The 25817-nt window shown below is 37.0% G+C and overlaps 1 protein-coding gene across 2 annotated transcripts in view; it reads right to left on the bottom strand.

The window, feature by feature from the left end:
* cluap1 (clusterin associated protein 1) overlaps positions 1-24907 on the bottom strand; it is a 48949-nt gene extending 24042 nt beyond the window's left edge. For both annotated transcript variants that reach the window (XM_039775437.1, XM_039775438.1), the window contains exons 1-9: positions 24812-24907; positions 22751-22853; positions 17926-18037; positions 16384-16468; positions 13162-13341; positions 7487-7582; positions 6941-7024; positions 1982-2115; positions 643-784 (exon numbers count right to left, since the gene is read on the bottom strand). In XM_039775437.1, coding sequence (XP_039631371.1) covers positions 643-784; positions 1982-2115; positions 6941-7024; positions 7487-7582; positions 13162-13341; positions 16384-16468; positions 17926-18037; positions 22751-22772 — 855 coding nt within the window. In that variant the 5' untranslated portion in view covers positions 22773-22853; positions 24812-24907. The remainder of the gene's footprint in view (positions 1-642; positions 785-1981; positions 2116-6940; positions 7025-7486; positions 7583-13161; positions 13342-16383; positions 16469-17925; positions 18038-22750; positions 22854-24811) is intronic.
* Positions 24908-25817: the final 910 nt, after the last annotated feature.

Here is a 25817-nt window from a genome sequence, read left to right as displayed (position 1 = left end):
CCATCATCATCAAATTCTTCCATATGAAGCCTGAAAACCATGAGGACTGATTTAGCACATTTTGTTAGGGACAATGCCTATTGGGGGCTGGACAGTCTTTTGGCCTTGGAACCCCTACAGATTTAGTTTTTTTTATCCAGCCTAAATGGAATGTTTTTTTTTCTGTCCTCCGGGTCATCTGACCTTACCTTTTTACTTGTTACTTTATAGTATTATTGTCTAATCTAGTTTATTTATGTTTAATATTAACTTCCTTTATATTTCATCTTTATATTTCATCAAAATGTACTATATAAACAAATGTTTTTGTTGTTGTAGTAGGTGGGATTATCTTGAGAGTGTGTTCTAATACAGATTATTCACTATCTTCGCTTTCACATTGCATTATTTTTATTCTTTATTAAGTTCAAGTAAGACAAAAATTACTCATCTAAGCCTTGCTTAGAAAAACTAGACTACTTACTTATGGGTGCCAAGGAAAGACTGTAACCTAAAACATATGTGCTCATCTTAATTAAAACAAACTTCATTACCTTACTCTGTTAATCTAGCTGGGTAAGCAAGTAGACACATTTAGAGGTGGCTATGTATGAAGGAATACCAGGCACCAGGAAATTAGACAACAGCAGCTTGGATCTTTACCTCAAATCTCTCCTGTTCCAGCCGGTGATAATCCTCTAGCTTCTGCTCTAAAAAGGCCAGATTGCAAAACTTTTCAACATAGCTTTCATACTGTTTCTGGAGGTCTTCTTCTCTTTTTTCATATTCATCCATAAATGCTGGACTAAGAGGTAAAAGAAAAACATACATACATGGGCAGAGAAAACAGCTATAAGATACGCAATAGTCCTGAGCAGTATAGCGAGTGAGGACATTATACGCAAACACTGGAAAACAGTGACAAATAAGATTTAACAATGTCTACAAGAGTCCTCACATCAGCTAACAATATGAAACCATAACTATTAGTGACTTGCTTTTAAACTATTTCTTTAAGAAATTTGTTAAAATTAAATGCTCATCAGCTTGTATTTGGTCATCCGTTAGTGCTAGATTTATATGGGATATGTGCACTTTCATTTTAAATCCATTTTTCCTGTGATGACTTATTTTCTGGAAATGTTAAATATTTATACAATATACAGTATATGCTAAGTGTAAATTTAGTTCGCTTTATTTTCTTTTAGTTTCTACAAATAGTGGGCAGCATAGTCACACAGCATTTGTCGTTGCTGCCTTACAGCTCTAGAGTTGTAGGTTCAAGTCATGGCCAAGTCAATGCCTATGTGGAGTGTTCATATGCTTTCCACGTCTTTGTGAGTTTTCCTCTGCTCTTCAAAAAAATGAAAGGGAAGAACCCATCATAGATAGAATGTGGACACAAATATAGCCCAAAGATCGGGGAGTCAAACTCAGATCATGGTGGCCATTGTGGTAGCTACTTTTTCATTCCAGACCGCACTTTTTCATATGGCCTGTACTATTCATTATTGCAGCAATCATGTCGTTACATGTGCCAGGTAATAGTGGATACCCACTCATGCGCCTTTTGCCTTTCTTTGAGCCCCAGAATGCAGAGTAGAGGCCCTATAATGCCAGGCATGATCTTGCGCCTTCAGTTGTGAAGCTCAGCCAGATTCTCTTGAATGCGGGTGGCAGTGTCTTGATGCATCAGGTGGGAGGCTGCTCTACCAGCCAATGTAGATCTGCAGCATTGAGATTACAAATGTACAAGGTGGATTAGCATGCTCCATATGAATGTATCAGGGCAATATTCAAGGTGTGGTCACAAGGTGATTGTGAATTAAGTTTAAAGGGAAAACTGTTCAGATTTTTTTTTTGTTGTGTACATATTTTTACACTCAAACACACAAAAAGTTTTATAAATGAGGCCCCATGTCTTTTGCACTCATAGCAATCCTAGGGTACTTAACGTGTCCACAACAAAACAAATGCAAAGTTCAAACAAAGGGGCACTCACCGGACACTCTGCAATGTTTGTAGTCTTTTGTGATTCCTCTCTAATTCCGATTTCTTCTTTTCAATCTTAGCATCAAGATTTGCTTCATCAGAAGCAACATTACTCAGCATGTCCTTGGTCTTCTGTACATTCTCCTATAGTAGCACAATAGTCACAATATAAATCAACAAATCCAATTAGTCCCAAAAATATTAAAGGGCCACAGCAGAATATCTGATGTTCTCAGTCATTAGCCAACAATTAATAACAATGAACAATCTGTGTTCACAATTGTCACTATGTATTACTGCATCAAACATAACAAAGCTTCGGGAGATAAAAGTATAGATGAATGAAAGGAATTTATAAGTCAGAAATTGATTTTATCTTAATCTGTAATTACAAAAAATAGACTCGGATACTGTATTTTACATTTCACCTCAACGACCTAACATATGCCTATAAATTCTAATACCGGATACTATGAAAAAATAATGAAAGTTTTCTAACATCAAAATTATTATAGAAAGACTATCCTTGACAAAATAATTAATCACATGAAGGTATTCTGCTCTTTAATAGCATAAAAACAGCAGTGATTACAATTAAAACAGATAGACAAGAACATAAAAAAACCTTGTGTTTATTATTCACGTGCAAACTGGGGCACGGACTTTATTGATAAAGCATACTGGCTGGATAGTGCAGGCATGTTGACTAAATGGCTCATATGTATTTCTACATATTTTGATGGGGTGGTTTATACAATACATTAATCTGTATAACTGAGCCATATCTGCCAGAATTATATAAATGGACATGTTTTACGTTCACATAAATATGTACTGAAACAATGGCAAACACAAAAACTATCTATCTATGGTCAGTATGTGTTAATTTTGTGTCATATAATAAACAGTCTGTAAGATTTTATGTCGAGTGATGGCTCTGAGGTGGCACGGTGGCGCAGTGGGCAGCGCTGCTGCCTCGCAGTTAGGAGACCCAGTTCCCCATGTCTGCATGAGTTTCCTCCGGGTACTCCGGTTTCCTTCCACAGAAAAAGACATGAAGGTTAAGTGCATTGGTGATTCTAAATTGTCCCTAGTGTGTGTGTGTGGGTGTGGGTGTGTGTGTGTGCGTGTGTGTGCCTTGCGGTGGGCTGGCACCCTGCCTGGGGTTTGTTTCCTGCCTTGTGCCCCATGTTGGCTGGGATTGGCTCCAGCAGACCCCCATGACACTGTAGTTCAGATGTAGCAGTTTGGGTAATGGATGGATGGATGATGGCTCTGAGGCTAGGCATCTGTGCCGGCAATCAGAAAGTTGCCAGTTCGAATCTTGTAAATGCCAGAAGTGAATCCATTCCATTGGCCCTTGAGCAAGGCCCTTAACCTGCAATTGCTCCGTCTTGGATATGACATTAACCTGTATCCAGCCCTGTAAGCAGCTCCTCGAAACTGCAGGGAAAACTCAGGGGACAGTGGCAGGATTAGCACTCCAGCCACTGTAAAAAGCCTTGATGTGGTTTGTTGTGTGTTTGGTACGGCAATGCGCTGTATCAGTGCATGCTAGATTTTCACCCTGATGAAGAAGAAGTCTTCACCTACCCCTATTTTACTGCAATGTATAAAAGTTAAGTGACAGGCATAATCTGGCAGAACTGCCCTTATCAACACCTAGTGTTTTCCATATGTGAAAATAAAGATATTCTATGTATATTGGTGGTCTCAGACCATCCTTTTCCATGTAAGTGACAAATGTCTGAGTAATGCTTCTCTTTATGAAGAGCCCTTAAATCCAATAGCCTAAGAAACTAACAAAATTAGACAGACAATTAGTTACATTTGATACGGCAACACTACTGCTATGGACCGCAAATGCCTGCAGAGAGTGGTAAAGACTGCTGAGAAGATCACCAGGGGCCTCATGCATAACGCCGTGTGTAGAACTCACACTATAACATGACGTAAGCACAAAAGCCGAAATGTGCTTACGCACAGAAAAATCCAGATGCAGGAATCTGTGCGTTCACCAACTTCCGCGTTGTTCCGCTACATAAATCTCGGTCAGCGTGAAAAGTAACGCTTGTGCACACACCTGCTGTCCTGCCCCAACTCCTCCCAGAATTACGCCTCTTTGAATATGCAAATCGATATAAATAGCCCTTAAGCTCAGCGTTCTGTGAAAATGTTAAAATGTTAAAAACATGGGGGAAAATATAAGAATTTCAGCAAATACCAAATGGAGGCAAAGGAAACACATACTATTTGTTAATTTTTTAATTTAAACAGTGGTATAATCAACAAAAGGAAGTTGATCGAGTGACAGTGTGTCGGAGAAACTTGAAAGCTCAAGTTCACAAAGTCGCACAGTGCCAAAATAAAAAAGAAGTCACATATCAAAGTCGCCGTGAAAAGGCGGGTTGTAGCCCAACGTCTGAGCTTATTAGGGTACAGACAAAAAAAATAGGCACATAGTGGGGAAAAAAAGCACGAAATGTCAACTTTAATCTTGAAATTTCCACTTTAATCACATAGTTTATTTTGTCATTAAAGTAGATCATAAACTTCATCTTAAAATAATTTAATTTACTAGTTTCTCAAATCCCATCGTAACTTAAGTAGCATGTTAAATGCTTTGTTTTGTATTTGATCTTCAATAGTGGCGGTTCCAGACCAAATTTACCAAGGGGGCCAAGGTAGGGCCAGTGTTTTTTCATGGGGCACAGAACATCACCGTAAGTAATTAATGTAATTAATTAAAATTTTATCTCTTCAGCACAGGGGCCGTAACAGGCCCCTGTTGGCCCCCATCTAAAACCGCCTATGATCTTCAATGTGCTCTACGTGTGTGAATCACTACGTGCTTCCGTTCTTTCTCTTTCTCCGACAGGATGCAGAATCCATTACATTCGTGATATTACAGCTCTCTGAATAATTAAAATGCTGAGATGTATATGTGATATCATTTTCATGATGATTGGAATGAAAGCATGTTATTAAACATGGCAACATGATGGTGCAGTGGTTGTTCATGTCTCACACAAGATGCTGCTGCACTATGCACAACCTTCAATTAAATAATTTATTGTAGCAGTACTGTCTCTTTCAAACGTACTACTAACCTCCAATTCCTGTCCTTACTTTTCTTTCCCCAAATACCCAACCTCCACACAATCAGCTCTGTAATAGACGTTAAGCCATCTGTAAGCTTACAATGACGATTCTTCAAAACTTTTAAGGAACATTGAAACATGTTTAATTATTAACAATACAGATTATTGTATAGTTTAATTATTAACAATTCAGATTATTTAAATGAAGTTAAAGTTTTACCTTAAAAATGATATTGTCATCATATGTAAATACGCGCTTTATAAAGTGGTGCAGGTTGTGCAATATTATAATTGTAGTGCAAGTTTGCAGTTAGGTAATTGTACATGTAAGTATAAACAGTTCTACAAGGAGCAATTGATTGAGTGTGTTTATAGTTCTTGGGATGAAACTGTTTCTGAACCGCAAGGTCCGTACAGGAAAGGCTTTGAAATGTTTTGCCGTGGCTGAGACAGCGTGTGCTTGATGTTGTATACCGATAATTCTCTTTCCGATCAGCTGCTGCTGTGATTCCCCACTCAGATACAGTGATATAAATACTCCAAGTGGTGCAGTGAGAGTAATATGGAAAAAGATGATCCGCTGTGGCAACCCCTAATGAGAGCAAGAAGAAGAAGATGGTGCAGTGAGAGTAACAACGCTAAAGCAATTATGATATTTGGAATACTATGGCTATTCACTGGGCCATTATATTGTTACAGGTTAATTACAATCAGATGCATTACACTAATAAACAATATGCGGTTAGTTTCAGTGTATTTATAAAGCCGCGTCAGGAATGTGGTTCTAAGAAATAAAGGGTAACCACACAGGAACAGCAGCAACTGCTTTGACGCTGGGTGCCGCCAGTCTGCAAAACCGAGCGGAGAACTTGCGTATGACAGGGTATGAGGTACCATGGAAAAGTGCGTGGCTTTACGCCAAGTGTAGGTTTTATACATCGCGATTTGAACGTAAAAACGTTCTTACGCAACATTTCTGAGAGTACGCACCATTTATACATGAGGCCCCAGGACTCCACTGCCCTCTCTGCAGAGCATCTACAACTGCAGAGTCTGCAAGAGATTGCCTTAATCCTCAGGGTCCCCACCCACCCCTAACATGAACTGTTCTATACCTCCTGCCTGAGGGTAGAAGTGTGAAGTATAAATTGCAGGACTTCCAGGCTAAAGAACTCTTTCTTCCCCAAGGCCATTAGTATCTTAAATAACTGACTGGAGTTTATAACCATGGTCCACCTCATTCTATCTACCTCACACAACTGTATTTGACTTGTCCATCACACACCAACCTGCACATTACACTTTATACTTCTGTTTTTATACTTTATGCTGCCTTGGTTACTTATTATTTATTTGCTACTTATTATTTATGTTTATCTTTATACAATGGTTTGTTAACCATTGGCATTTGGTGTGGACAGCAAAGAAATAATTTAATTGTACAGGGAAACAGGTTTCCTTGCTGTGCACATGACAATAAACTTTAAGCTTAGTAGAACTTAGAACTAACATCACCTCTGAGGTCAGCCTGAAAGATGTTTAGCTTTAAAAATAATGAGCTGATATTGTACATTATAATATGTTTCACCCACACTCCAAGAGACAAGATTAAGAGACAAGAAAAAATTTGTCATTAAGGAGTTTACAGTCACCTTAGGACAGGTAAATGTGACAACTCAGCAAATGTGATAATGCTAATATAGTGCAGTTTGTGTTAGTTTTTAACCAGGCAATCTTTGTTAATTCATATATCTCTAAAGAAACTCTCATTCACAACTTTCTTGTGTTTCCCCCCCAAAATTAAAATGAAACCATTTTTAATCTTGAAAACTGAAGACGGTCCTCGACAATGTCACTGCAACACTTACCAAAACTTCTTTAATCGCTGCTTTCAAGGTTTTTTCCGTTTCGTTCAGTTCAAGAGGTCTAGCAATTGCTGCTGTTCTCATTTCCTAAGACATAAACATGAAAATGCAGTTTTATTCTTTCAAGTAAAAAAGCAAGGAGCACACTTGAATGATAAAAAATTAAGCTGATTTCAATAGATTAATAGCCTAAATACTGTGGTTAAAACAACAAGCACTAAAATGATGGAAACATCAAATCAAAGCAAAAAGAAAATTATATCACTTTTAATTGACAACATTTTATAGTTGAATTAAATACACTGACTTTATCTATTTCACTTAATCTACTACTGTTTTAACTCTGCAAAAATGGAATCAACTGCACTGATTACTGGGCATTTTCCTGCAGTGGATGAAAGCAAAGGCAAACTAAATACACTTAAATATAAAATAGAACACCATTTTATTGTTTGTAGTATATTTGCCACGCTAAGAATAATGCATTTTCTAAAATGTATATGACTTAAAATAAACACACATTATTTTAAAATGTTATACATTACTCACCCTTAAATCTACTTCCTTGCCCAATAGGTCATACAGTGAGGCCCCTTTAGAAGTGATTTCGGAAGCCAGATCTCTGGCTGCTTTTAAATCTGCAATCTGAGAAGATTATAGATTTACAGTATATGCCCCTAAAATTTTTATATGAGGTGGATGCTATAGATCAGACCAGAGAACATTAAAATTTTTTTGGATTGAAGTGACAACAAAGAACACTACATGTAAGAATCTAAAATAAAATACTCAGACAGATTTAATCAGTAAATTTGAATTAACACATGTAACCAATGAAAATATACAAATCAATGATTTTCATCACGTCAGATCTCAATATTACAAGTGGCAGAATACTGTATAAAATAAGGTCACCTTCCAATGTCAACAGCAAACAAATCTATTCATTCTTTTTCCAGTTTTAATTGCCTACATAAAAAGATACATATTAACTGTCAAGCACGAATAGCATAGCTCAGAAATTCAGGACTTAACTCAAGAAGAAAGGCACTGAAAGATAAAAATGCAAAATAGGAAAATGTATATCATAACCCTTTAATAATCTGTTAGCATGAAACATTTTAAATACAGATGACAAGACAAGAACAGAAAATAAGGAACTTGTAAAGTTGGAAGAAACCTACAGAGGGGTGCAACTTCCAAGCCAATTGTTTTCTAAAATCAGTTGATGTGTATTTAGCATCAAGATTCGTCAAGCAAAAACATTCACTAGCAATGCACCAAGCTACTGTATTTGTTAGTGATTGTAATATATGGTTAGTTTATTAATGAATGATGCTCTACAAGTTACAGTTGAACACATTTAAATGGCCAACAGTATGTGCTCCCCAAATAGTAATTGCAAAACATTGTTCTGATAGTAGATTTTGGTAATGAATGAGCCAGCGGTAACTTAGTTGAATTCTTTTCACAGGATGTTTGCTAGAAAAGCGATACTGGTGATTAGTTGCATTTAACATCTACACTAGAACAAACAGTATAGCTCAGGTAACATGTTTTAGTGAGTGACAGAGATTGTGATAGTCATTGATGGCATCTTCAGTGATGTTTAGCAGAGTCAGTACATGGAAATCATCCTTAACTTTGCTACACTTTTTGAGGGATGAGCCAGTAATAAAACCACAAAAAGAAAGTCAAAAACAGTACTTCTTCCCCTAACTAATATTCTGGTTGTGTTTGTTATCTGACCCTTCGTTGTGCACTGCATCATCTTCTACAGCACGCACTGTGTACACTCGTGGCCACAAAATGATTCCTCCTATCATTTTACAGGTGAAAAAATTTAAAAAGAAACACTGTCAAAATGGGGACATGTTGACATCACTGGCAGAATACAACAAATCAAGGGAAAAAATAAAGCTAACAGCATAATCAGAGAAAAGTGGAAACATCAAAAATTAAAAATGGATCTGTTCCTGTCAGTATTTTGAGCTGTGATGTGTGACGTGCTTTTCACACTTCATTTTGTATACATGAATTTGGAATTTTAAAAGAAAGTGAGCTCAGTGTTGATTTACTGCTTAACCTGCGCAAGAAGCAAACAAACATAAGATTTTTCTTTTTGATAAAAATAGAAAGCAACTAATTGCATCAAGCATTTTCTGCATTGTTCCAAATACAAAAAGAGCACAGACTTCAACATACATCCTGATGTGACACGAGAAGCCCAGGGAGGTGTGTTGCTTTTTATGTATTATACTGTACATGGTCAGGTCCATAAGTATTTGGACAGTCACACAATTTTTGTAAGTTTGGCTTTGCACACCACCACATTGGATTTGAAACAAAGCAATCATTGTGTGATTGAAGCGTATACTTTCAGCTTTAACTTAAGGGGTTTACCAAAAATATTGTATGAGCCGTTTAAGAACGACATTTTTATACATGGAGCCTCTATTTTCAAGGGTTAAACAGTACTTCAACAAACTAACATGATCATAAATAAAATGATCATTTTAAATATTTGCTTGAAAATCCTTTATGGTCAATGACTGCCTGAAGTCTGGAATTCATGCCAGTTTCCAAGTGCTGGGTTTCCACCCTAATGATACTTTGCCAGGCCTTTACTGCCGCTGTCTTCAGTTTCTGCTTGTTCGTTGCACTTTCTTCCATCAGTTTTGTCTTCAGCAAGTGAAATGCATGTCCAGTTGGGTTGAGGTCAGTTGATTGACTTGGTCTTTGAAGAATATTCCCCTACTTTGCTTTGAAAAGCACTTGGTTTACTGTCACAGTATGTTTTGGCTCATTGTCCATCTGTACCATGAAGCATTGTCCTATCAGTTTTGCAGCATTTGGCTGAATCTGAGCAAGTAGTATAGCCCAGTACAATTCAGAATTCATCCTGCTGCTTCTGCCAGCAGTCATATCATGAATAAACATTGGTGGCCGACTTCCATTCACAGGCAGGTATATCCATGCCATAATACTGTACAGACCCTGTGGTATTCATCAGATCATGAGCCATTCCTTTTCTTCTCCATACTCTTCTATTTCCATCATATTAATCTTAGTTTCCTTTGTCTAAAGAAAAGTGTTCCAGAACTGGACAGGCTTTTAAAAAATGTTTTCTGGCAAAACGTGATCTGTCCTTCCTATGCTTGAGGTTTACCAGTGGTTTACACCTTGTCTTTACTTTCATGAAGTCTTCTTTTGATTGTAGACTTTGGCAATGACAGGTCTACCTCCAGGTGAATGTTCTTGGTTTGGCTAAATGCTGTGATGGGGTTCTTCACTAAGGACAGAATTCTTCAGTCATTCAGAACAGTTGTCATCTGTGGTTTTTCCAGAGCTGCTGGTGTTGCCAAGTTTACCAATGTGTTCCTTCTCTTTAAGAATGTACCAGATGGTAGATTTGACCAGTCCTTGTGTTTCTGCTATCTCTCTAAAGCAGGGGTCACCATCTCTGGTCCTGGAGGGCCCTAGTGGCTGCAGGTTTTCATTATAACCCTTTTCTTAATTAGTGACCTGTTTTTGCTCCTAATTAACTTTATTTTTATTAATTTTATCTGAATTGCTATTGAAGACTCAGACCCCTTAATTTTTTCTTTTTCCTTAATTAGCAGCCAAACAATAATGAGATACAAAATGAGACAAAACATGACCAGCAAACTTTGTCGATCATACAATATCTGAAACTAAAGAAAGGTGAAGGTCTCAGGAATGCTGATCTGCTGAGGTCCACAAAACATTTTAATAGTGCTCTTAGTAAAGAGAAAAACAACAATTTTGGAAATGTATGCTATTGCACAATGACAGCAGCAACAAAACATGGAATTAAAGAATGGGTTTAATTAACAAGAATCAGAGCCTAATTAAGCAACTGGTTGGAGTTTCAGGGCCTGACTTAGTTGGTGTTCTGCTGGCTCACTCACTTCACATTTCATTTCTGTTTGGGTGCCATTTAAGGAAAGAAATTCAGGGGAACAAATCTTACAAAAACAAGTCAATTAAAATTAATTCAAAAGAAGTTAATTAGCAGCAAAAACAGAGCACCAATTAAGAGAAGGGTTAGTATGATAACCTGCAGCCAATGTGGCCCTTCAGGACCAGAGTTGGGGACCCCTGCTCTAAACAGTTTGTTTTGTCAGCCTAATAATGGACTATTTTTACTTGCACGGACAGTTCTTTGGACCTCATAATGAGAATTGACAGTGACAGCTTCCAGATGCAACTTCAGCACTAGGAATCAATTCCAGACCTTTTACCTGCTTAATAGTTAATAAAAGAATGAGGGAAGTGCTCCAACCTGGCAATGGTACAGCTTGTCAGTCAAATTTCAAAATACTTTTAAGCCTCTGAAAATAGGCAGACCATGTATAAAAATGTCTGTCATTCCTAGAGGGCTCATATGATATTTTTGGTAAACCCCTTAAATTAAAGATGAAATTCTACATATCAAAAACATAATGCTTGCTTTATTTTAAATCCATTGTGGTGGTATAAAGAGCCAAAATTATGAAAATTGTGTCACTGCCCAAATACTTATGGATCTGACTGTGTCTGTCCAAATAATTGACAAGCTTTATCCATGTCAGAGACCCCGAACCATCCATTTAGAAATTAAACTAGAATGATAGTCCACCACAAGGCACGTGTATAAGCTTAATATAAAGAAGCACTTAAGTAACTGAAATTGGAGATTGTAGAGCTCTGCTTTTTCATTATTTTTTTTTTCAAAACAGTATTTTGGAAGCATGATGTGTATTTAAAAAAACACATATAAGCACAAATAACTTTGCCTTATCAAATGTGCCTTTCAATCTTGGGGTGAGATTCAAGGGCTGCTTATTATACTCAGGACAGTAGCACATTAAATAGTGTTATCCAGTAGACCTGAATCGACACAGCCTTTTTTTGTGAGGAAAGTGCATCCTCAAAGTAATACAGTAATACTCACTCCTTATAAATTTAATGCTCACATCTTTTAATGTTAATTTCACACAGTTTTTTTTTGTTGTTTTAACATTTTGCTTATCATTTTATCTGTAGTATTATGATCCACTGCCTCCCAAATCTTTCAAATCTGCTAATGGAGATAATCATGAATCATAAAGAAATCACAGTATTTACACTTTACAACCTCTCAATGAACATTTACTCACACCTCTTACGTTTCTTAGTGTAGAATGTGCTGAATAGATGTTGCACTGCCGATAACACTGAAGTGACAGTATATTTACTTGAAGGCTGAAGTTTTTATTCTGATCTTTCCCTTTAATGAACAGAAGCCCAGTCTAAGGCAAGTTCCTGCCTTGTATCCAATGCTGCTTGGACTGCCTCCAATCTCTTCAGTTTGAATCCTCTTCCTAGACATTGTCCATGGAGTCTATACATTCTCCCTGTGTCTGTGTGGGTTTTCCTCCACATCCTTGAAGATGTGCATGTTTGGTTAATTGGTGACTCTAAATTATCTTGTGTGTTTGTGGCAGATTCCTGCCTTGAACCCAGTTCTGACAGGATATTCTCTGGCCCCGCTACAAACCTTTGGGTTAAGGTATGTTTCTCTGTTACCCTGATTTATTATTTCAAATTAAGGGTGTTGCAGAAATGCTAAAATGACTTTTTTTTATCAAGCTAAAATACAGATGTTGAAGTGAATATTTTTTGTCCTTGAGGATTACAGTCCACCAGAATAAATACAGCTGGACATATTAGCCCATTCAATCATAATCTGTGTAGTACTGTTTCTCTGTTGACTGATCACACTATAGCATTTCATGCCACTCACTCAGATGCTGAGCTATACCTGCCATACTATACATTTTCTAGGGATGTGGGGCATATCAAAGGTTGGGAACCGTTGTGTTAAGCCCAGGATCTCAGCCTCTTCAGGGGCAACTCTAAAATTATTTGTTAAAACCTAACATATGGTGGGGAGTACTTGTGTGCCAAACTTCAAGCCTATATCTTGAAAAAAAGAAAGCTGTGCATAAAGAACAAACTAACAGAGATTGTGCTTTATAGATAGAAATCTCTGCACATAGATATCATAAAAATTAATATTACTTGCATATCTCTCAACTCCATTTGACTACTTTCTGTTGGTTTTGTTTACTGATACTCCATTGCATATGTGATACTTTTGTTTATGATTAGGCTGAAAACTGTAATTAATAGCACAGATACTCAAAGCTTTCACTCAATATGTTGTAAAAATCATATACCTTTGAGCCTAAGTCAAACTGGAACTTGCTGCCTTCTTCATGTTCCTTCTCAGCTGGGCTCATGCCTTTCGTCTTCATTGCATTGTAGAGCACCACGGTTATCTTCAACATCTCTTTAACTGCATACCCATCAGCCTGATACAAGCGTTTAGTATTTAACTTGACATGAGCCTTTGTTGCCTGAAAAGGAATAGAGGAATACAAATAATTGAAATAAGGTGTTCTGTTAAATTATCTCACACTCAATTGGCGTGGTGTGCCAGGCTATTGCACAATTTTCTTTATTCTTTCCAAATAACCACATTTCAGGATTTCAGAAATATGTCTCCTAAAGCTTTAAAACCAGCTTTCTTCTATGGTGTTTCAAACAGCAGGTAAAATGTGCATCTAAAAATGGAAACACCAGTGGCACAAAACTGGCACAGGTGTCATTTAATGTTAGCACTCCCACAACAGCTTTCATTGCACAGACTTCCATATGATAAAGGGTTAAGTCATGTACTATATATACACACAATAGTCTCAAAAGCAGACCTAAGAATCATCTCCACTTATTCCCTTTATGAATGGATATGCCCATGTTTAGTTTCCTACAGACTGTGAATACAACACCTCATGAATACATAACAAATGTTATACAATAAACAAAAAAAACATTCATATGCTACTTATGCAGATATTAGTATGAATGGCTGTTGAGCAACCTATGGTTAAAAACTGAATTATGTGGTGTAACTGCTAATGGTCCTGTACTAGAAGAATGAGGAAAAAACAGATGACGGAGGTCTTCAATAATACTCTTTACCTTTCTACGGTAGTGTGTGGTGTATATGTCCTGAACAGACAAGAGCTGCGTGCCCATGATTTTTTGACCCAACTATGCCACTCTCCAAGTGCTTTCTGATCCTGGGCTTAACACAGTGGTTCTCATCTTTTTCTATGCCCTGAATCCCTAGAAAATGTTTAACTTATGTTCACATATCTACAAAGGCAATATTACATTTGACGACAACAAAGTCAGATTTCTAATTTTTGAACCACAAATTGAACCACATGCAGTACTGCGGATAAACAAATTGAACCAAAAAAAAACAAAACTATTAACTCAATGCATAAAACTTAAATATAAATTAAAACGATTTACCTTTATAAATCTCAATAATCTTAAAATGTGTCCCCTGTGAGACAGCATCAAGCACCGTGAGGAAATGACACAATCAATGATCGAAGCAACAGGTTCTGGAACACCACTAAGCAATGAAACAGATTTGATGATTTTTGTTCCCCAATAACACCGGCAGAGCAGTTCAAAAACAGATGCGCTGCACAGTTAAAATTGCCGGACTACTGCCAGGACTGCAAGCAAAAGACATGGGCTGAGTGTAAGCTACCCCCGGCAAAAATATCACTCAAACCTCAAAATCAGTGACATTTCACAACTAGGGCTTGTATAGAAATTAATACAAGACATTGCTCTTCTCTACAGATCATTGCAAGATCCAAACTCCATTCCCTTAAAAAAATTATTTGCCTTTACAAAGGCTCTGCCCACAGCATGAAGCCCAGGAGAAGGCGCATTTCTACAACTCATTCACAGGTGACAATTGCATGCGCGATGCTCAAGTCTTTTTATATCATAGAACAGGAGTACTAATAAAATGACAGCCACTGCAAGACACTGATTGCACCACGATAAAGTCAGACAATGCCCCTTATTCAATTTTGGTGAATCTCAATGCAGCCTTTCTCTTTGTCGCAACTCCTGAAATGCCATCTCACACCCCCTGTGAATGGAGGAACCCCAGATCGGGAACCCCGGCTTAACAGGTGCCATAATATAATGTTATCCACCGAGAATGGACTCCACTATCCACCTATGTACTGCATTGTCTTTGTCCTGATAATCAGCACATGGTCTTGTTAAACATGCTCTTTACTACTTGATGTAGCTGGTTAACAATTACACTTACATAGCTATATTTGAACATGTAGTTCAATTCATAACTCCTTCATGCTGCCCTGTGTCATGCGTATAGATCATGTCACTTATACCTTTGCCTGCTCAAACAAATAATAGCACATTACTCTTTTTGATATGAGGAGAACACTTCTTAACCCCAAATATATGAAGAAACAAGGTCACACAAAGTACTAAAAATGGTGCAGTGCTTATAGCTATGCCAACCACTGAATGTGTGTGAAGTTGCAAGTTAAACACTTATTTTTAGAGTCAACTTTTAAACTAACTTTTTGTAAAATTGTGATCATCTTTCTTTTTTAAATACATTTTAATATGCAACAAATATCACAGTGGAGCAGTGATTAGTGGTGTTACTTCAGTTTTAATCCCGTGGTTGCTAAATGACTAGACTAGATGTGTCTGTATTCCTCTGTGTCTACATTGGCTTTCCACTGGGGACACCAGATCTCCTCTCACATTCAAAAGACCAGTGACTTAGGACAACTGGAGATTCTAAATTAGCTCTTTGTGTGAGTGGATGTGCCCTTTAATGGACTGGCTAACCTGCACCTGATGTTGCTGCAATACAGTCAATATCCCTGCAACACTGAATTCAATTAATTTGTTTTTTTATTATGTACAAATACTATTAAAACACATTTTGATAAGTATCTAAAAGAAATGTATTCAACTGAAATGTATCCAATTTCATGCTTTAAATAAAATATGTTGTGCATTTACAGTATTTATAATGTGAAATTGTAATTTTTTGCAGTTTAGAATTAATTTTGATGTAAAGGTCATAAGGGATGGAAGGTAGAGAGGCAATAACAGGCACTAGATAGGAACCGTGAAATGGATACCAATGAGCAACAATGCACACTTGCATCCTCTTGCTCACATACAATGGGCAATTTTGGAGTCATCAACCCACCTAACCTCTAACAAAGACACAGAGAAAACAAGAAAATTCCCTAAAGATAATGTACAGGTTGAGATTCAAATCTAGGACTCAGTAATTAAATGGCTGAAGTACTAATCACTGTGCCATTCTTCTGCAAGAAAATGTCAACAGGAAAATATACAATGCTGCAGGTTCATGTGAATTTGCAGATCTTAGCAGGTTTTTTGCTACTCTTATTGCATATTAAGCCATAAGAACTGGTAAACTCAGCAAATCTTAAACTTTATGCCCTTTGTCATCTTAACACATTGAAGACAAAAAGATTGAAATGAAGACACACACATGACTTGTGACTTACCATAAACTGGGCCACTGCTTTGATAAAAAACACTCTGTCCTGTTCAGTGTCAATATCTGTAGGGATATCTGTCTGTGGTTCGTAACTACAATTTGGGGAAAAAAAAAATGAAACACTTAAACCAGAGATGTCCCACGACATATGGATTCAAGCTAGCTCTAAAACAGCCAACAGTGATAGTTAGTTTCACAACACTTTACGTTAACTGTTATTATATGTCCTAACACACTATGTACTGGTCTGACTATAGTTAACTCAAAAGGGTATATGTTAGCACAGGTATAGGGCAATATTGTCTGGGTGCACAGCAGGTGGCATAATAATTACTAAATAATTACAGTGTAAATACATCATTATAAGAGATTTCTAATGTAAAGTGTCACCATTTGTTGCTATAATGCTCCTTACCGAGGGCTTAGAAGAAAAAACCAATACATGTATCTATCACATATTAAATTAACAAAGGACTGTTGAGAAAAGGGACAAAGAAAATTCTATCATGATGTCAGTCTTAGAGGTTTGAAGCTTAGACTCTAAAAGCTTAAATAAGAAGAAAATCAGTAACTCTGAATTTGTTCTGCACTGCAAATCACATTCTTTAATACAGGAAAATGTGTTTGACTTGATTTTTTAAGCTCTGTATATACTAAGCATGCATTCTCTGTGACTCTGGAATAGTCATGTACATGGACAAGTAGCCCAAGATCTGCTTCATAAGCAAGGACATGTGTTTGGGGACATTGTGATTATACGACTGGATATCTAACATAAAGATTATGTGATACAAGTAAATTAAAAATGTATTCATGGATGGCTTTGTTATTGTTTGCTGAATGTTTAGTGTTGGTCCCCATTCAAGCCTACTGTGTCAAGAACTCTGTTACTTTCATTGTCCATAGTAACAAGAAATTGTTATTTTTTTCTCTGCCATCAAGAGAAACAACACAGGGTAAGGAACATTACTTTATATTGCACTAGTCACAGAGGACACCACAACTGCCTTAGCTTTGCGGTCATGCAATGTTATCAACCATCACCAGGCCCAAAAGTGTTTCCAGAGTTTTGTTCAGAAATACTCTAACATCAGAGTTTAAAAATTATTCCTTAAAACTGAACTGCCAGAATGACTGAAGCCAGAAACAGAAACAAATAGAAAAGAGGTGAGATGGTGTGATTGAATACGGTTTCAGTAAGTGGAAGCTACCACACCAGGTACAGAGAGGGTAACAACTTGCAATTCCAAGCCAGGAAAGGGGAGAGAAGTATGTTTTTTGTGTACTTTGATACTTTTTGTTCTCCCTTTATTAATTCCCCTTCCCTGTTTTTTTAAGAAAATACATATTTTTGGTAATTGTCACCCTCTTAGCATTATTCTGGGTGGTACTCTTTTTTCACTATGGCTACAGACACATGGTAAACAATAACACTGTATAGATGCTTTCAGTTCTAAAAGTTCATATTGTTACAGTGCTGGAGGCAAACATGCCATTCCCTAACCAAGAAGCAATTAAAAATAAAGTTAATAAAACTGTATCAACAAACCGTTTCACTAGCCAGGTCAGGATCTCTGCTACCAAAGTGAAGTTTGGCGTTCTGAAATTTTCCATGGAAATGAGTCGTGGGTAACCCAACGCCCTCATCATCTCCGTAAAACCTAAAATTGAACAAAAAGGCTGCTTGAACAGTCTTGTAACACCTGTCCTACAATTTATTGTACAATAATCAGTAGATTGAAAAGAGCAATATGAATGTAAGTGTTTACTTCCGACAGGTTTCATTTTACAAGCAACATGTTTGGCTTCTTTTTTAATGTACATATTGTTCTTATCAGCATGACTTACTGTGTCTGGGCAGATGCCTTCATTTTCTTTTTTCAAATATAAATGCAGTACAGATCAAGAGTTTTATTTCAGAGTGAAAGGAATGGAAAGTTTACTCATTCAAGCCTGTGTGAAGTCAAGTACACCATAGGCTTTACCCTTTTACAGACCAGGGGCATCATGTATAAGTGGTACGTGCGCACAAAAATGTTGCGTCCTCCTGTTACCATGCTCAAATCTCGATGTATAAAACCTAAACTTGCCGTAAAGCCACACACATTTTCACGCCAGCTAAATGCTTGCCGTACATAAGTTCTCAGCTCGGGTTTTGCAAACTGGCGGCACCCAGCATCAAAGCAGTGCTTTTGTTCAAGTGTGGTTTCCCTTTCTTTTTTAGATGCACATCCCTGACACGGCTTTATAAATACACTGAAATTGGAATTAACTTGCTTAGATATCTTTATATAGACAACGTCTTTGCATCCTATGAACAATTACATTCCAAATGTAACATTCCAGCTACACATTTCTTTCACTATCTTCAAATCAGGAACTTTGTTAAACAGAACCTTCCAGATTTTCCTCATCTTGCACCCTCATCCACGCTGGAAAAAATATTGCTCAATTTTAAGGAATTAGACTCCATCTCTACAATATATAAAATCATTTTACAATCCCTTCCTTTCAAAGATCCAAGAGGACACTGGGAAAAAGATCTCTCAATTAATATATCAGAAAAGGAGTGGAAAGTAGCAATGCAGAGAATTCACTTGAGCTCCATATGCAGAAAGCATACAATTATACAACTCAAAATTATATATCGAGCACATCTGTCTCGACTAAAACTCTCCAAAATGTTTCCGGGGCAGGATCCATCCTGCGAACGGTGCAACCAAGTCCCTGCCTCACTGGGTCACATGTTCTGGGCCTGCACCAAATTAACATTATTCTGGACCAAAATTTTTACTTACCTCTCAGACAGCCTTGGACTCACAATCCCTCCTAACCCATTAACAGCTGTGTTTGGGGTTCTTCCAGAGGGCTTAAAGTGGAGAAGGACAAACAAATTGTGATTGCATTTACTACACTCTTGGCACGCAGACTTATTCTGATAAACTGGAAGAACCCAAACTCTCCTCTTTTAAGTCAGTGGGAAACTGATGTGTTATATTATTTGAAATTGGAAAAATCAAATACAGTACTCAGTTAGAGGATCTGTACAGACTTTTTTCAAAACATGGCAGGATCTAATCAGTAATATTTTAAAATAAGTTTATAAAGCACAGAGAATTTATTAATTTAGGTATGTTTACAAGCCTTAAATTTGACATCGTTTGGCCTGCTCTCTCTCTCAGGGGTGGGGATCGATCTGTTCTTAACATAATTCTTTTTTTTTATAAAAACTTGATTGCTATGTATGGATTGTAATAAAATTAATAAAATAAAAAAAATTTTAAAAATAAATAAATACACTGAAATTAACCGCATACTGTTTATTAGTTTAATGCATCTGTGATGGGCTGGCGCCGTTCCCAGGGTTTGTTCCTGCTTTGCACCCTGTGTTGGCTGGGACTGGCTCTAGCAGACCCCCGTGAACCTGTAGTTAGGATATAGCGGGCTGGATAATGGATGGATGGATGGATGTATCTGATTGTAATTAATTTATAACAATATAATGCTCCATGGAATGGCCAAACAATTCCAAATTCTCACAAGTATTTATCCCACTTTATCCGAGTGTGGAATCACAGTTCTACAGCAGCTGATCAGAAAGAGAATTATCGGTATACAGCAAAAAGCTGTACAAAAAGCACACGCTGCCTCAGCCATGCTGCCTATTTGAACTGCCAAGAACTATAAACACACTCAATCAGTCCATTAAGTGATCCTTGTAGAACTGTTTGTACTTATTAGTACAATTCCCTCACTGTAAACTTGTGACACAGTTATATAATATTGCACAACCTGAGCCACTTTATAATGCATGTATTTTCATATGATGACGATATCATTTTTAAGACAAAATGCAGCAAAATATGTTTAATACATTATACAGATAAAATGTTAACATTATTTAAATAATCTATATTGTTAATAATTAAACATGTGAGGACATCGTGTGGCAGCGCTAGCTAGTTCAGGGATTGTTCCTGCCTCACACTGTATTCTTGCTAGGGCTGGTGCAACACTGGAATAATAGATGGATAGAATAATTAAACACGTACTACGAAGATATTTCAATGTTCCTTAAAAGTTTTGAAGAATCGGTGTTCTAAGCTTACAGATGGCTTCACATCTATTACAGAGCTGATTGTGTGGCGATTGGTTACTTGGAGAAAAAAATGGAAAGATAGGAATTGGAGGTTAGTACGTCTGAAAGAGACAGTACTACTGCAATAAATTATTTCATCGAAGGTCGCGCACGGTGCAGCAAGCATCTCGCGGGGGGGCAGAAACAATCATTGAAGGTCGTGCACGGTGCAGCAAGCATCTCGCGGGGGGTAGGAACAATCTCTGGACAGGGTTCTGGCTCGTCATTATCACTGCGCCACCATCATGTTTAATAACATGCTTTAATTCCTATCATCATGAAAATGATATCAAGTATACATCTCAGTATTTTAATTATTCGGAGAGCTGTAATATCACGAATGTAATGGATTCTATGTCCAGTCAGAGGAAAAGAAAGCCCGTTTAAGAAGCACGTAGTGATTCACACACATACAGCAACATAGAAGAACACATACAAAACAAAGCATTTAACGTGCTACTTTAGTTATGATGGAATTTGAGAAACTAGTAAATTAAAACGATATTGAGATGAAGTTTATGATGATCTACTTTAATGACAAAATAAACTATGCGATTAAAGTGGACATTTTGAGATTAAAGTTGACATTTCAAGCTTTTTTCTCACTGTGTCCCTATTTTTTTTTTCTTTTCTCTGTACCCTAAGTTTTTATATGACACTAAGACGGAGGGCTACGATTTGCCTTTTCACGACAACTTTGATATCTGACAACTTCTTTTTATTTCGGGCACTGTGCAATTTTGTGAACTTGAGCTTTAGAGTTTCTCCGACACTCTATGTCACTTGATCAACTTGCTTTTGTTGTTTATACCACTGTTTAAACCAATAAATAGTACGTTTTTCCTTGCCTCCACTTAGTATTCGCTGAAATTCTTCTATTTTCCCCGTGCTTTTGCCATTGCCTTTTCACAGAACGCTTAACTTAAGGGCTATTTATATTGATTTGCATATTCAAAGAGGCGTAATTCTGGGAGGAGTTGGCGTGGAGCAGCAGGCGCATGCACGTGCGTTACTTTTCACACTGACCGGGATTCATGGAGTGGAAGAACGTGGAAGTTGATGAACGCACAGATTTATGCATCTGGATTTTTTTGTGCATATGCACATTCCCACTTTTATCCTTACACCATGTTTTAGTGTGAATTCTACACACAGCGTTATGCATGAGGCCCCACGTCAATAAAGAAATGTAAGGCACCTGATAAAGTCAAAAATGAAGCCAAGTAATGAGTGACCACCTCTGTTAAACTAGATAGCTTCTTGTCATCTGAAAGAGCAACATCTGGCTTATGAGCACCAAAGGCAGATGAAGTTCAGATTTATAGTCATGTGTACATAGTACAATGAAATTCTTACTTACAATGACAGTGACAATATATTAGCGAAAGACAAAGAAAGCAGTTTCTATCAGAAACTAGGGGGCACCATTTATGTAACTGAAGCAGCAAGTACTTCAGGACTTTCCAGAATTCCCCCATCCATGCCTAGGGATTCGCATGGGCTTTGACTGGCACTAAAATAAAGGTGCTGGATATCTTTATTACTTAAATATATTATAAATATAATTATATATGTTTACTGTGCTTCCTTTGTATAAAAATCTGATGTCATTCATTGTGAGAAATATAAAAAAGTAATGGATTTCAGGAGGGGGAAAATACATTCTCACAGCAGTCTATGCAACTGTGTGTGTTATATGTCTTGAATTGAAGATAGTCAGGTCTCATGAGGACTGGGAACTGAAGAGGTAATGTCGCTAAATTTTTAATAACCTTATAGTACTGCATATATATAAGTGTAAAATATGTTACAGATTTATATAGACTGTAAAAGTATAATGATATTTTCAGACCCAACTAATCTAAAACAAACCTTGTGGGCAATGGAACTTTTCCCAGCAGCATCACGTACAAAGCAAGAAACAGTCAATTATAGGGCTGGCCTTAAAAGTATGAAAAGGCCATATACTGTACAGTTATTTATAAATGTAAATAAATAAAGTTTTCCTTTCACATGCCAGAGAGGTGCCCATTATATTACTGGACTACTTCAAATTTGCATGCTGTAACGGATTGCAAGTGTATGGGTGTGCATGACTGTGCCCTGCAATAGATGAATGCCCAATCCAGAATTTGAGCTTGCCTTGTGCTGAAAGAAGAAAGAATAAGCTTCAAGACCCCAGTTTTGATAATCAATGAATAAACTAACCAATTGTTAAAGATATTACTCAACTTACTCCTGAGATCTCTGAATGACATACTGTTAAACACTTCAGGTCTTTGGTGACTCAACTGGAATACATATATGAGATTCTGGCTTCATTCACTTTCTCTGAATTCCTGAAAAAAAAAAAAAAAAAGGTAAATACCTCACAAATTTCCAACACTACAATCTAAGAAGTGCACAATGCTACTAGAACTCACACCACTACATTCAGAGACAAATTTTACTCAGAGGTCAGAAGTCTACTCAACAGTCACCCATACTGACAATTGTGTGAAGGTTTCTTTATAAATAGTTGGCCAAAGTAGCCGACATTGCCCAGGTATAGTTGCTGAATGTTTTAAGGTAAAAAAAAAACAAAGGTTTATGTGTTTTTAAAAGGGTGACCCTGTTGTTATTGCTAGCTGTCCATTTGTGAGTCGAGAATTTGTTCTTTTCGGGTCTGACTGTATTTCCAGAATTACAGTAACTCCTTTTTGGGTTGTAACAATGAATGTTGTCACATTTGATTCATCCTCTTAGCTCAAGATGGACAATTCGTTGTGCTTAAATGATAAAGAAAAGCTGAGACATGAAGGTAAGAATTTTATTGAACTATATAAATGTAAACAATTAGTTTGAACTTAAGTGCTTCGCTGAAAGATTTTGTGCCTGAAGTGTACAGTAAAAAGTGTATATGAAAATCTAAAGAACGATTTGCAAGTTTATATCCATATATTTTCTGAATACTATAAATTCTAAATTCCAGGTCCCAGAGAACCTGCATCTGTTTTAGCATTAGTGGGCAATAGGCAGAAACCTGCCAGGTTTCAACAGGACACTATCACTGCAGTTGCAAAAGGTATGATTTATCTTCTGATCATTAGAATTGTAGGGAAAAAAAACAGCTATGCTTATAGCCCTCCAAGATCTTCTTTAGTTTGTCCATCCTGGTGTACATAACGATTGCATTAAAGAATATACAATTTAGGAAAATACACCGCACCTCTGGTATGGGAAAACAGCACGCCAGTCTACATAATGAGTACTTAAAACAGCAGCACCTTTTAATAAAATGGACTGGAGGATCTTGAATGACCTAATCAATGGACAGCAGTATTGCTAAAATAAAAGAGTCCCTTTAAAACACCATACTTGGTTAAAATTATAAGACATATTTAAGAAAAGGTAAAAAATGCAATTAAAACATGGAACTGGGTAGATAGATGAATTCATACAATTAGGATATTTGACAGTGAGTTTGTTCCACAGGAGCTATATTTAATAAATATGGAACTGTAAAACATAATGTTATCATTTTAATAATGGGCATTTTAACTGGATAACGTGTACGACCAAAAACTCTCCTCCGATCTTTGAGCAACATCAGACTCCAGGAGGTGCCCTGCCAAGGTAGGCGGTACGAATTGAAAACATATCTGCAGTGATACAGAAACAAGAATAAGCAGTTTCCAGTAGATTTGTACATCCGAAAACACATAAAATTACTAAGGTATGTAGGGTGTACATACCTTCGTGTGTCTATTAAGCAATATGACGCCTGTCGTTTTGGCTTCTCCATCGTATTATTGAACCATCAGGACTGTTGCTTTTTGAAAAGGACCTGACGTTAAGCGAGACTTTAATTCATTACCTACTATTGTTTAACAAGGGGATCGTTCTTGGAGGGTTCCTTTGTTTTAATAGGTTTGCAATTAACAAATCTGACAAGTTTTATAAAAGCGAAATTGAATTATTGTGTATTTTCCCTTACTGGCAGGAGAGGATCCTAAAACTTGATTAACCATGTTCAGTAAATCGACAAATTGTGTTGGGGAGTTTCGCTAAAGAATAATGTTTTAACAGTCCATGGATACATGATATTAGTAATCCACAAATCTGAAGTGGAGAACGAAGAGTGATAATTATCTTTTTTGCAAATAGCCGTAAAGACATATCTCAAAATATCAAAAATATGTGCGACAAACAACTAAATAACTTTTATGAGGTGGATACATTTTGTAATAAAATAAAAAAGATCAATCAATTAAGCAGTTGTTAAAGTATAATGGAAAATGTCGAAGTGTAACAATACCTTTGTCGCAGCTTTGCTTGTCACCATGGACGCCAACCAGCGAGATACGGTGTGCGAGACGGGACAAACGTTCCATCAGCTGGGGTAGCAGCAGGGCGTTTCTTACATAGGCATACAGTACATAGATAGACGCCGCATTCACTGTGTTGCCCAGTCGACATGATACGTCAGCGCGTCCGCCCTATTGCAAGTGGCAAAAGTGCCATTTAAACTAATACAGGTAGACGTGGAAACCGGGTTTACTGATGAAAAAACAATAACGTTTAAAACAGTATCGTTTACATACAACAGATTTTAGCGAATCGTTTAAATGCAATTATTTATATCCATATATACACGAATAATGGCAATTATTAAATAATAATAATAATTATTATTATTATTAAATAATTCCTCCCATATAAGTAACATTTCTCGGACTGCCTTCTTCTATCTCCGAAACATTTCTAGACGTGCTGTTTTTATGCAACACAGTACTGAAGTATTGGTTAATGCCCGAGTCACCTCACGTATAGATTACTGTAATGCTATTCTATCTGGCATCCCACAAAAACGTATCCATCGCTTACAACTTCTTCAAAATTCTCCTGCCAAGATAATAAGCTGCTGTTCTAAATCCACTGAACATACTACACCTATTCTCTCTCAACTTCACTGGCTCCCTGTTAACTACAGAATACAATACAAAATACCGCTCTTAACATTTAAAGCTCTCCACAACCTCACTGATCTCCTACAGACTTACAGTCCTCTCACACACTCAGATCCTCATCTGCAGCTCTACTTTCTGTACCACACATCAGACTCTGTGCTATGGAAGCTCGAGCGTCTCAGTGCTCCCCAACTCGGGAATTCTCTTCCCTCTCAATTCGTCAGCTCGATTCAATAACACATTTTAAAACTGCCCTCAAAACTTATGTTTTCAAACTGGCATACCAATTGTGAATTTTGCACTGTTACTGCAAGTTATCTTTGTTTGTTTGCTAATTATTGCTTTTTGATTTAT

This window comes from Polypterus senegalus, chromosome 13 (genome assembly GCF_016835505.1).
Source record: "Polypterus senegalus isolate Bchr_013 chromosome 13, ASM1683550v1, whole genome shotgun sequence".
In the NCBI taxonomy this organism is placed as follows: domain Eukaryota; kingdom Metazoa; phylum Chordata; class Cladistia; order Polypteriformes; family Polypteridae; genus Polypterus; species Polypterus senegalus.
The sequence above is the reverse complement of the archived record's forward strand: the minus strand, read 5'-3'. Positions and strand labels throughout refer to the sequence as shown.